We start from the raw sequence: 12633 nt of genomic DNA, 5'->3' as shown, positions 1-12633 counted from the left end.
TCGCCATGGCTTACATACTCACAGAAACCGGGGTATGGTGCACCAGCCAGTAAGGGGAGCTGGGCCACGTACCAAGAGCATCCACTCTGCTGGTGACCCTCAATTCAGTAAACTCCCTTCAGACATTCTCGGGAGAGGCCCGCCCAAAGCTGAGACACCCAAGTTCCTATAAGGGATAATAAGAACAAAACTTGCACTGCAAAAAGGGACATTTGTCCTTTTTTGGCCTTGGCAGAAAGTGGAGGAGGAAAAAGTCTCCCTTGAGAATTTATACCCACAAGGCAACCCTCACACAGAGGATCTCAGTTCCCACACCAACTGGACATTCCCAAAACCTCATATGGAAAATTTTAATTTAAAGTGATCTTAGGTTCATAGCACCTCCGAGAAAGAGGGGGGCAGAAAGGCAAAGCAACAACAAACAATGTAACGAACAGAAAGCGTGTAAGATGAGAGAAATAGGATATATCAGCAATCAAAACAAATGCAAATAGACCAAGCCCTGCAGATAGAGGACAGAGATTATCAGATGAATATTTTATAATCCCATGTGCTGTTTCTAAGAGATACCTTTAAAACCTAAGGCTAGAGTCAGTAGGGACTTTATCCCTTTTTGTTCCTAGGGAACAAAACTAAAATACAATCTTCAAAGGCAAAATCACCAGGGGTGTGAGGGCCATCCAATTTTGTAAGTTAGGCTTGTTTTTGAGTGCTGAGGGTTGCTGTTAAAGACAGCTCTCTGCAGCACTGTGCCAGGTAATTTATTCTGCGATGCAGTATTGGTTTTAGAAAGCGTGAAGAAAGGCCCAAGATAATGGTTGGGGCAGATGAGGTATACAGAGCATTACAGACATCTCTGTCACCGGACCATGTCTGCAAAATGAGCCATAGAAACCTGAGCTCCAAATTCCGTTAGAAAGATCCCACAAGTTGACACGTGTCAGACACATGTAAGTCAAGCACGGTGCTACAGGCTCAGAAAAAACAGATATGATCACAGGCGTGGACGAGATCAAACATCCTGGAGGGGCGCCTGGGTGGCTCAGTCGGCTAAGCGTCCGACTTCGGCTCAGGTCATGAGCTCACGGTTCAAGGGTTCAAGCCCCGTGTCAGGCTCTGTGCTGACAGCTCACAGCCTGGGGCCTGCTTCGCCTTCCGTGTCTCCCTCTCTCTGCCCCTCCCCCACTCATTCTCTGTCTCAAAAATAAACAGACATTAAAAGAAAATTTAAGATCAAAAATTTATGAACTCAATGATCTTCCTTGGACGCTTTTCATTCTTCTGTGTCTGTGGAAATATTGTTCATATGTGTAACTCATTACCAAAGACTGTTGCAGGGGTTCTTTCCACATTTGAGAAAAGGGCCAAGGAATTCCTGGAAGCCTTTCAAATGCAGTGTGAGGGTTTTCCATTCTAGAAATGAGTGTAGAGTGCCGCCATCTTGAGGTTGTTTCATGCAATTTCCTTTCCTGAAGTTCTCCCTACGCGCTGGAATTCAAAAAGCATATTCCATTTCCATAGGTCCCCAATAGTGTCGACAGGAGTGAAAACTCTGGGCTAACTTACACCAAAATGACACAGTGAGCCACAGCCTGGGCTAAATGAAAGCGGAATAGATGCTATAGCGTATGATTCTTCCCAGTGAATGGACAGTTCTATCTACAGGGAGAAAGAAAAGGCTCCAGGTGCCACATGGCTTTAAAGCTTGAACCTGGGGCGCCAGGGTGGCTCGGTCAGTTAAGCGTCTGACTTTGGCTCAGGTCATGATCTTGCGGTTTGTGGGTTTGAGCCCTGCGTTGGGACTCTGTGGTTGGAGCCTGAAGCCTGCTTTGGATTCTGTGTCTCCCTCTCTCTCGCTGCCCCTCCCCTGCTTGTTCTTTCTCAAAAATAAACTTTAATAAATAAATAAATAAATAAATAAATAAATAAATAAATAAATAAACAAAAGCTTGAATCTGGAACATGCCCGGGCAACCAGCACTCTTGTTCCATCCTATAGCTCGTTTTGTTTTGTTTTTTTCAAACATTTCTTTTTTTTAATGTTTATTTTTGAGAGAGGGAGACACGGAGGGCGAGCGGGGAAGGGGCAGAGAGAGAGAGACCCAGAATCCGAAGCAGGCTCCGGGCTCTGAGCTGTTAGCACAGAGCCTGATGCAGGGCTCTAACCCACGAGCCGAGCCGTGAGAGCCCAAGTCAGAAGCTTAATCTGCCGAGACCCCACCCCGATCTCTAAATGACCCACACATTCTTCTCGTAACTACCTAAAACCTCTTCTAGCTGTAAAGTCTTCCCCAGGAACTTCCCCAGGAAGTTGTCTTCCGGTTAGCCTCCCACACTATTGCACTAAAGCCCTTGGTGATGCTCCACTCCTGGGATTATAAAGTCTCCGAGGTCAGAGGTCACAGGTTAGCATCACCGGCACCATTGTATCTCTGCTGGATGCCGCCTCTTCCCTGAGGGCCTGGGTAAAACGACGCAACCTTCCGTATTGTTGCACTACACATTTACTTGATTTTTTTTTTTTTATCTCCTCCTAGAATGTAAACTCTGCCATGGCAGTGACTTGGTTTCTTTACTACTGTCTCCAAAGCACCTAGAAAGATACCTAGCATGCTATAGGGACAAAAAAACCCTTTTTCCCATTTTGTTGTTGTTTTTTTTTTTTTGAGAGTGACTGAGTGGGGTGGGGGGAGGGGGGGAGAGAATCCCAAGCAGGCTCCATGCTCAGCAGGGGCTCAATTCCACAACCCTGGGATCATGACCTGAGCCAAAATCAAGAGACCGATGCTCAACCAACTGAGCCACCCAGGTGCCCTAAAATCTTTTTTTTTTTTTTTTTTGGATAAATAGAAGAATTCACTGATGCTGTCACTTCTTGAATACCCAGATTCCTCATCCTGACTCCTGAACATCCTCATTCCTCCTCTGCAAAAAGACGTCGGATCGTACAGCATCCAAGGTGCCTGCTAGCTTGAAACCTACCTATATCCTCAAAGACTAGCCCAAAAAAGACTGGCTGAATTCAGTTGTTTAGTTTGGCTTCTGAGATGAATGGAGGTAGCTTTGGGCTCGCTTCTCTGCTCCCTCCCCCCACCACTTGCCACCAGCCCATCTTCCTGTCTGTAAGGTGTCTGCACACTGAAAGAAATCACCTGGGCCTAATACAGGGCGCCCGGGTGGCCCAGTTGGTGAAGCGTCTGACTCTTGATCTCAGCTTGGGTCTTGATCTCTGGGTCGTGAGTTCAAGCCCGATGTTGGGTTCTACACTGGAGAAGGAAGGAAGAAGGGAGGGAAGGAAGGGGAGTCCCCTGGGCCTCATGCATATAAGGATGCCAGAGGTCAGGACCACATCAGGATCTACAAGACTGAGCTGAAATGATACAATCAGGGTAGTAAATCTGAGGTTAGGAAGTTCACCGGCTTATGGCACCCCCCATTTTTGCAACAGCATCTTGCCTCCTTATCCAAAAAGTAAGCAACAGCCCTCACAGTGCATAACTGGATGCCCCCGGGCAGCGATGGGTAGCCGAAGTTTTTCAAAGAAAAAGAGGAGGAAATAACGCTTAGAAAGCAGCAACAGGAAGCAGGGAGGACATCGACCTTTATCACCAATCCAAATAACATGTGGGTCCTCACAGCATCCATAAAAGAAACTAGAATACATTTGGAATTGAATTGCGATGAAAATGTTGCACACCGAAAATGTGTAGACTACAGTGAAAGCAGTGCTTTGGAGGGAATGCAGAATCAAAAAGAAAGGTTTACATTAATGAGCCAAATGAACCCACGTTTGCTGACTGATTCATGGTTATGGCTGCTTGGCAAATCATCCCCAAATGTAGTGGCTTTGAGCCACAACGTCATTTCTCACAATTCTGCAGGTAGATGGGACTCAACAGGTGGTTCTTCTGCTGGCCTTGTGTGGGGTTGCTTGTGTGACGGCAGTCAGACGGTGGCTGGGGTGGGAACACACACAATGGCTTTATCTACCTTCTTGACGGGGACAGCTGGAAGGCTGGGCTCAGTTGAGCTGCTCAGAAAGCTGGACCTGTCCGTGAAGTCTCAGGGCCTTTCCTTCTCTACGAGGTCTCGCAAGCAGAGTGGCTGAATTTCTCATTAGGCAACTCAAGGCTCCGAAGAACGCAAAAGGCTGAGGCTTTGCCCTGGCACAGTATCACTGCTACCACATTCTATTGGCTAAAATGAATGAATCAGAGGCCCAGCCTGGTTCTTTGTGGGAGAACTACACGAGGACCTAATGCCAGGAGGGATGGATCACTGGTGGTCATCTTCGGAGACGAGCTACCACAAGGTGATCCTGAGACACCAAGCCCTTAATCTTTCCTTTACTTCACGCTACAATGAGCACCTACAAACAGAACGTGATTGGATTCTCTGCCTTAGGAAGATCATTCTGGCAGTGGCGAGGAAGATGGCTTAGAGAAGGGGAAGCCAGAAGTTTTGCCACTTTGGTGGCAAAGAACTGAACCTAGGTAGGGATGAACCCAGCCCAAAGGGAAGGAAGATATGGTCTCTAATATCACATGCTGCAGAGATGCCCATCGAGGTCAGGATCATGACGTATCAATGAGACAGCTTAGTTAAAGAGGTGGAGGTGAGCGGCCCCCGGGTGGCTCAGTTGTTTGAGTGTCCAACTTCAGCTCAGGTCATGATCTCATGGTTCGTGAGTTCGAGCCTTGCACCAGGCTCACTGCTGTCCGTGACGTGCCCACTTCGGATCCTCTGTCCCCCTCTCTCTCTACCCTTCCCCTGCTCGCACTCTTTCTCTCTCAAAAATAAATAAAACATTAAAAAAAATAAGAAGCAAGGGCGCCTAGGTGGTTCAGTCGGTTAAGCGTCTGACTTCGGCTCAGGTCACGATCTCACATTTGGTGAGCTGGAGCCCCGCATCAGGCTCTGTGCGCAGAGCCTGGAGCCTGCTTCAGATTCTGTGTCTCCCTCTCTTTCTGCGCCTTCCCAGTTCACACTGTGTCTCTCCGTCTCAAAACTAAATAAAAATAAAAATAATTTGTTTAATTTAAAAAGCAAAGAGGTGGAAGTGAGGAAGCCAAAAGAGTAGTGTTAGTGGTCACACCACATCCCATCTAATCGTGTGTGTATTTCACCAGTTGAAGTGCTATTCTCTTCCGCCATTTCTGTAAGTTAGCCAACCACTGTAAGTTAGCTCTGTAAGTTAGCTCTACCACAGTTACTTTATAACCAGACAGCTCAAATCTATGGTTAACTTTCAGCTCGGTGACTCGCAGGCCTCTTGAATTTAATCCATAGAAATGTATGTTTATGTATATACACCCACACTATAAATTTGCATGTGTGCATATGGATTTTACACACATACATACATACATATTTCTGCGTATGCTTAGCTGAAGCAAACGTCTTACAGATCAATCCTCTGTAGGACCTACTATTATGTCCTATTCTCTTTCTTCCGATTTTTTTTAAGTTTATTTATTTATTTAGAGAAGAGAGAGAGTGTGCACAAGCAGGGGAGGGGCAGAGAAAAAGAGAGAGAGAGAGAGAGAGAGAGAGAGAGAGAGAGAGAGAGAGAGAGAGAATCCTAAGCAGGCTCTGCACTATCAGCACAGGGCCCAGTGTGGGGCTCCATTCTATGAACCATGAGATCTGGACCTGAGCTGAAATCAAGAGTTGGATGCTTAACCAACTGAGCCACCCAGTGCCCCACATCCTATTTTTCTAATGCTGGCCAAGAATGTCTAAATTAATTCTGCAATCCATTGATGCATTCTGACTTTACCTTGAAAACCCCTACCTTAGCAGGTAAGCACCTGTAACCCTGGGAATATTTAGGATTAAGTACAGAAATAATGAAAAAAATCAGTCATAGCATTAATATTTTGTTACATTTTGGAAACATCTACTTAGTTTGGTATTTATAATTTAAGAGAATTTAACATACTGATGTATGTAACAGATTAATTTTGCAATTCCACTTTAAAATGTGAAAGAGTGGGGCACCTGGGTGGCTCCTTTGGCTGAACATCTGACTCTGGATTCTGGCTCAGGTTACCATCCACCGCCAACGGTCCAGGGTTGTGGGATCAAGCCCTGCCTCGGGCTCTCCACTGAGTGTGGAGCTTGCGTAAGATTATCTCTCTCACCCTCTGCCCCTCTCTCCCCTATTCACGCTCTCTAAAAAAAAAAAAAAAATTTTAATGTGAAAGAGTAACTGATTCAGATTCATGACTGTACAAGAATATATGTAATAAGAATTTAATCACATTTTAAGCAATATTGAGATTATGAGATTTTAAGGTTCCTCCTATTTTTAAGAGTGAGCTCAGTACTTGGATTTTGTTTACCAAGGAAGTGAATTGCCTAAGAAGAAAATAGGTTCAATTTATAAATGCGCTTTAGTTATGGGGATATATGGAATAAAAATCCCCTTAAAATGATTTTTTTTTTTAATTTGCCAGCATATTTACTACCTTAGGATAACCAGGTTTGGGGTTTATAGCTCTAATATTCATTACTAAAGCAAAGGAAATTTCAAAAGTCACCAGATTGCCCAGAACCCCGTCCTAGAGGGCCTGGAAGCAGCTCCCATTCACCTGGAACTGGGCGTTCAACGGGGCGAGCAACACGTGGCCCTACCAAAGGAACTGGTTCTGCTTCAGCAGGGGAACCAGAAGCCGACCAAGGAACAGGTGAGACTGTCATTCGTTTCTACTGTATCGCCTGCCACCCTCATTTTTTAAAGTAATAAACAAAATACAACCGAAAAGCTCGAAGCGGGTCACGAAAAGCCGTTTCCTCCGGGTCTGCGCCATCGCGCCCCAGGCCCCGCTTCCATCCGCGGGAGCAGGGTGGTCCCCGAGTGGGAGGCGGGGACGAAGGGGTCCCGGGAGGCGTGGGGAGCAGGGAGGGGTCCGGGGCTCTAGATCACCCGCGTTGCGGAAAGCGGGCTCGGCAACAGTTTCCGCGTGGGAATAGTCGCCGCGGCCCGCACGGGACCTCCCGCCCGGTCTCTGCCGAGCTCTGCCATCCACAATTCCTATGATGAAGACCTGGGGCTGGAATATTATCTGGGAAAGCGCCTTCCCAAACTGCTTTGCGGCCTGCTGGCCAGGCCACATCCCGCGTGTCCCTGGCAACCAAGCCGACCCGCGCCGCAGCGGAGGCCGCAAGGCAGACCGCGCGCTCGCGCTCCCACCTCCCGCCCTCCGGGCGATACCACCGCGGCGCACCCCTCCGAAGGCCCGCAAAGGTATCGTCCCCGGTCTCTGATTGGCCGGCGGCGCGGAGGCGTGGCTTCCGGAGCCCGGTTCCGCGCGCTGGAGCCCACTCGCCGCATTGCGAGCCGGGCCAGGAGCGGGCGCCATGGTGAGGAGTGGTGGCGGGTGCGGGTGAGGCGAAGGCCGAGGTTTGGGCCTGAGTTCGGGCGGGATCCCGGGCCGGGGCGGGAGTCTGCCCTGGGAGCGGGGCCGGGTGAACTCGGGAACCGCGCTGACGCTCGCGCCCCGGCTCCCGTTCCAGGTGCTGCTGCACGTGCTCTTCGAGCACGCGGTCGGCTACGCGCTGCTGGCGCTGAAGGAGGTGGAGGAGATCAGCCTGCTGCTGCCGCAGGTGAGTGGAAGCGGTGGGCTTGCCGGCCGCGCCACAGCTCCTCGGGCCGCCGGGCCCCGGCATGCACCGCGCGCTCCCACGTGGCCGGTCGCGCTTTGGGGGGTGCGCTGGGCCTGAAAGCTCCCGACTTGGCGGTGGGTGGGTGTGTGTGTGGGGGGGGGGGGGGGGTCCTTACCTGCGTTCGTAATTAGTGTCGCGTTAGAAGCACTTGCAAGTAAGCCCCCCCCGGGTTGCACCGCGTACGATGAAGCCGACCGGGATTCAGGGCCTATACTCGGTTCGTTTTCAAAGCGTTCGGTTGGTTCTTAAACATGCGTGCAGGGCTGAGAACCGCTGCTTTACTGCGCCCTAGAGGCAAGAGCCAGGGAAGAAAACCGCTCATCCTGTTTCTTCCCCAAGGTGGAAGAGTGCGTGCTCAACCTGGGCAAGTTCCACAATATCGTTCGTCTCGTGGCCTTTTGTCCCTTTGCCTCGTCCCAGGTTGCCTTGGAAAATGCCAACGCTGTGTCTGAAGGTGAGTCGGCCACCACCAAGTATTTTACGGAGATAAGTCGATGTTATTTCTTTGTGGGCCTTCTAGAGATAAATGCTCCATAGGTGAAATCCGGTAGGGTGGCATGGTTTGATGGTAAAGGTGGTTCTCTGGTAATTGTCGAAGTGCTTGGAAAAGGCGGTTTTGATACAGAAGAGCCAAGAAAAAAAGATTATTCCAGAAGGCAAATCAGGCACTAAATGCTTATTTACACAGCGCCCTAGGGTGTGTTGAAGGCTTCAATTATATATTGCACACGCTTGCAATTGGACCTGAGTCCTGTTCCTTCCATGGTTGATGCAGGCTTTGCAGTGATGACGTGAATCTGTCAATCCCCTGAGTGCAATCATTGATGTCTCCATGTCTCTGAGCAAAGCCTGAAGCAAGGAAGGATCTAGGTGTGCCATCCCAGCATGCCCTGTGGGACCAACATAGGATAAGTCTATCACTTAATCAGCGTTTAGGGTGACAGGATCCCTTTTATGAGTTAAGCATTCTTCAGTATGTTAGTGGAAGCTCTCTGTTCTCTGCCCTGAGGTGTTGTTCACGAGGACCTCCGCCTGCTCTTGGAGACACACCTGCCATCCAAAAAGAAGAAAGTACTCTTGGGGGTTGGAGACCCCAAGATCGGTGCTGCTATACAAGAAGAGTTAGGGTACAACTGCCAGACTGGAGGCGTGATAGCTGAGATCCTGCGAGGTAGGACTGCTATTAACATTCACTACATTCGTGGCATCTCTGAGGGGGGATCTGGAAACTTAACAGGGTGCTTAGCCTAAGGTTGCTTCTGGGAAGCCCTTCTGCTTGGCTGGTGCCCATGGGTGCAGAGGTTGGCTTAGAACCTTCCCTTGCTCACAGTCTCGCTCTCCTCCAGGGGTTCGTCTGCACTTCCACAACCTGGTGAAGGGTCTGACAGATCTGTCTGCTTGTAAAGCCCAGTTGGGGCTGGGACACAGCTATTCCCGTGCCAAAGTTAAGTTTAACGTGAACCGGGTAGACAATATGATTATCCAATCCATTAGTCTCCTGGACCAGCTGGATAAGGACATCAATACTTTCTCCATGCGTGTCAGGTAAAGAGCCTGAGCAACCCCTGAGAAGGGGGTCTTTGGCCTGTGGTTTAACTAATTTGAATGCTGAAGTCAGGACTGGCTCCTGCCAGCAAAACTGCATGGGGTGGGGCTGAGCCTCCTGGTGCTTACCACAGGCTGTGTTCTTACACTGACTGTACAGAAAGAGGAGGCAGAGTAAATCCACCCATATACACCCCAGCCCAGGTGCTTTGCCTGGTCTGTATTGTGAATGGGGGGACATGGAGTTGACGTTTTAAATCTGACTTGTTTCCTGTTCTTCAGGCAAAGAATAGAAATGGAGAGGGTTGAGGCTATAGCTTTGAGACTTGGCAGCTGGGCAGGGAGTGACTGTGCTGGCTTTTTGCAGGGAGTGGTACGGGTATCACTTTCCTGAGCTGGTGAAGATCATCAATGACAATGCTACATACTGCCGCCTCGCTCAGTTCATTGGAAACCGAAGGGAGCTGAATGAAGACAAGCTGGAGAAGCTGGAAGAGCTGACAATGGATGGAGCCAAGGCTAAGGCTATTCTGGATGCCTCGCGGTCCTCCATGGGTCAGTACAGCTTAGTGGCCGGAATAAGTTTGGGACTGTGAATATCTGGTCTTGCATTCATTCTTGGTGTCCCTTAGGCATGGACATATCAGCCATCGACTTGATAAACATTGAGAGCTTCTCCAGTCGTGTGGTGTCTTTGTCAGAGTACCGCCAGAGCCTACACACTTACCTGCGATCCAAGATGAGCCAAGTAGCCCCCAGCCTATCAGCGCTAATTGGGGAAGCGGTGCGTCAGGGGGAACACAACATGGGGTTAAGGACTATTACAACAGAGGTCCATACTGCTGTATTTTCTGACCCATTGTTAATCTTCCCCAGTTGCACTTGATGACGGGTGAAGCGGAATTATGCAGTTGGTAGAGTGGCAATTCCAGCTTCTCTAATTCCTTGAATCCTTTTCTAGGTAGGTGCGCGTCTCATTGCTCATGCTGGCAGCCTCACCAACCTGGCCAAGTATCCAGCGTCCACAGTGCAGATCCTTGGGGCTGAAAAGGCCCTGTTCAGGTACCAGTGAGGGCACCTGCCCACACACAGGTGCCACTTGCGGTGCCCACTGCTTGTTTGGGGATCACGGTGATGGCTGACCAGGGCTCCCTGACCTATACAGACCTCTGCTATGGGGTGATGGCCAGTCCTGGTGTCTGAGTGATTCCCAGGGCCCAGCAAAGGGACCAGATTTCCAGGTCAGCGACATTGGATGCCTTCCCTCTGCCTCTGGGAGCTGTGGGTTGGCATGAGGTGGGGGTGTAGAAACCCAGTCCAGCCTAAGGCTCACTTTGGAGACTGGGAGCACGGGAGGGGAGGAGCTGCCTCGGCTGGTGGGGTTGAGATTTCTGATCTTAAACTCCCCACTAAATATTCTTCTCCCAGAGCCCTGAAGACAAGGGGTAACACCCCAAAATATGGACTCATTTTCCACTCCACCTTCATTGGCCGAGCAGCTGCCAAGAACAAAGGCCGCATCTCCCGATACCTGGCAAACAAATGCAGTATTGCCTCACGAATTGATTGCTTCTCTGGTATGGGTGGGGGGGTTGGAGGAGAAGGGGCTGGGAGGAGGGGAGGCTGACTACCTAGCAGCTTCTACAATGATGGCAATATTTTTCGTCAACAGCAGTTCACCTAGTGAGTGTTGATACCTTGGGTCTGAGTGAAGCTGAGGGTAGAGGGAATACGGTGGGGAGAAGCTGGCCCTTTAGGAGCTGACAGGCTTTGTTTACCCACACGCACGCACACACACACATCCAGAGGTGCCCACAAGTGTATTTGGGGAGAAGCTTCGAGAGCAAGTTGAGGAGCGGCTGTCCTTCTATGAGACAGGAGAGATTCCACGAAAGAATCTGGATGTCATGAAGGAGGCGATGGTTCAGGTCAGTTTGGGCTTTGCTGGGTGGGGGGAGGACCAGAGCTGGCTGTTGGAGGTGATGAACTGGCTTAGCCTGACTTTGTAGAGTGGAGGCAAAAAAAACTGATTTAATGAGCCTGATCCAGTGAAGCCGGAAAGGAGGCCTAGAGAACCTGCAGTCTTCAGGGCCTTTTCAGCACTTTTCTTTGGCCAGGCAGAGGAAGCGGCTGCTGAGATGGCCAGGAAGCTGGAGAAGCAGGAGAAGAAACGCTTGAAGAAGGAGAAGAAACGGCTGGCCGCCCTTGCCCTCGCGTCTTCGGAAAACAGCAGTAGTACCCTGGAGGAGTGTGAGGTCAGTGGGCAGGCCAACCCTCAGCCCAGGGTGAAGGCCCTGGGTATAGGGTTCTTGACAGCAGAACAGAGGATGTGCTACCTCACATCATGGTCTCAAGTCCAGGCTTTTGGACTAATATCAGGACCTGAAACATCTCAAACTACCTCTTGATTCTATAGGAAGGAGATAGGTGCTGAGAGAACTGGCTCAGGAGCCCAGAGAGCTGGTTGTAACACACCCGGTCCCTGGGCAAGTGTTCTGTCCTCTGCTGCCTCCCAGGAGTCCTCAACCGGGGGTAGTGTAAATTCCTGCTCTGCGTGTTCTCAGCCGTGTGTCCGGAGGTGGTAGCATTTCATAGTGGGGCTTGGGGCAGGGAGGTCTCCACGATGTGTGCTAGGTTAGGGTCCTCCCCAGGATTTTCATGCAGCGCCCAGTTTGTCAAGTAGTCTTTCAGGGTCCCCTTTGGAACATGGCATGATGGTTCTATTGTGTGTTTTTCTATAGCTATTTCATGGGCTTAGACAGCAACATATCCTCCTTAAGTGGGAGTCCCCTTGGGGATGGGTTTGCAGCATCTTGCCTATAGTTAGAAATCCTTTCCGAAACACTGGGCGATTTTCACACTATTTCCACCAGTTTCTCTGCCCTATTTAGTTGCTGGAATTTTCAGAGGTGCGCACATGCATACGACAGAAGATAGTTTCATGCCCATTTTTCTCTTTAGGAGATAAGTGAGAGACCCAAGAAGAAGAAAAAGCAAAAGCCCCAGGAGACTCCTCAGGAGAACGGAATGGAAGACCCATCGGTTTCTATCTCCAAACCCAAGAAAAAGAAATCTTTTTCCAAGGAGGAGCTGGTTAGTAGTGATCTTGAAGAGACCGCTGGCAGCGGAAGTCTTCCTAAGAGGAAGAAATCTTTCCCCAAAGAGGAACCAGTTAGTGATGCCGAAGAGGCAGCAAACAGGAGCATCCCTAAGAAAAAGAGGAAATTCTCTTCCAAGGAGGAGCCACTCAGCAGTGGACCAGAAGAGGCTGTTGGCAGCAAGAGCAGCAGCTCCAAGAAAAAGAAAAAGCTCCAGAAGTTCTCCCAGGAAGATTAGAGCGGACATTTTCCCGGTGGGGCATAACCCACATGGCATTTCCCAACCCATCCCTTACATCCCAATAAAAACAAATTCACAGGA

At 49.7% G+C, this 12633-nt stretch overlaps 1 protein-coding gene and 5 non-coding genes across 6 annotated transcripts; all 6 read left to right on the top strand.

The window, feature by feature from the left end:
- The first annotated feature begins 7283 nt into the window (after positions 1-7283).
- Positions 7284-12633, top strand: NOP56 (NOP56 ribonucleoprotein). The gene is made up of 12 exons (XM_058685094.1): positions 7284-7365; positions 7519-7608; positions 8008-8122; positions 8678-8839; positions 9015-9213; positions 9581-9768; positions 9846-9997; positions 10175-10275; positions 10642-10790; positions 11020-11141; positions 11331-11468; positions 12175-12633. Exons 1-12 carry the CDS (start codon positions 7363-7365, stop codon positions 12547-12549), a joined length of 1794 nt encoding a protein of 597 aa, XP_058541077.1. The 5' UTR covers positions 7284-7362; the 3' UTR covers positions 12550-12633.
- Positions 8447-8514, top strand: LOC131486469 (small nucleolar RNA SNORD110). Its single transcript, XR_009249369.1, has one exon. It is a non-coding gene; the product is annotated as a small nucleolar RNA SNORD110 (small nucleolar RNA).
- Positions 9326-9456, top strand: LOC131486458 (small nucleolar RNA SNORA51). The gene has a single exon (XR_009249359.1). It is a non-coding gene; the product is annotated as a small nucleolar RNA SNORA51 (small nucleolar RNA).
- On the top strand, positions 10338-10422 carry LOC131486467 (small nucleolar RNA SNORD86). Its single transcript, XR_009249367.1, has one exon. It is a non-coding gene; the product is annotated as a small nucleolar RNA SNORD86 (small nucleolar RNA).
- On the top strand, positions 10855-10925 carry LOC131486445 (small nucleolar RNA SNORD56). The gene has a single exon (XR_009249346.1). It is a non-coding gene; the product is annotated as a small nucleolar RNA SNORD56 (small nucleolar RNA).
- Positions 11188-11260, top strand: LOC131486444 (small nucleolar RNA SNORD57). The gene has a single exon (XR_009249345.1). It is a non-coding gene; the product is annotated as a small nucleolar RNA SNORD57 (small nucleolar RNA).

This window comes from Neofelis nebulosa, chromosome 9 (assembly GCF_028018385.1).
Source record: "Neofelis nebulosa isolate mNeoNeb1 chromosome 9, mNeoNeb1.pri, whole genome shotgun sequence".
Classification (NCBI taxonomy): domain Eukaryota; kingdom Metazoa; phylum Chordata; class Mammalia; order Carnivora; family Felidae; genus Neofelis; species Neofelis nebulosa.
The sequence above is the reverse complement of the archived record's forward strand: the minus strand, read 5'-3'. Positions and strand labels throughout refer to the sequence as shown.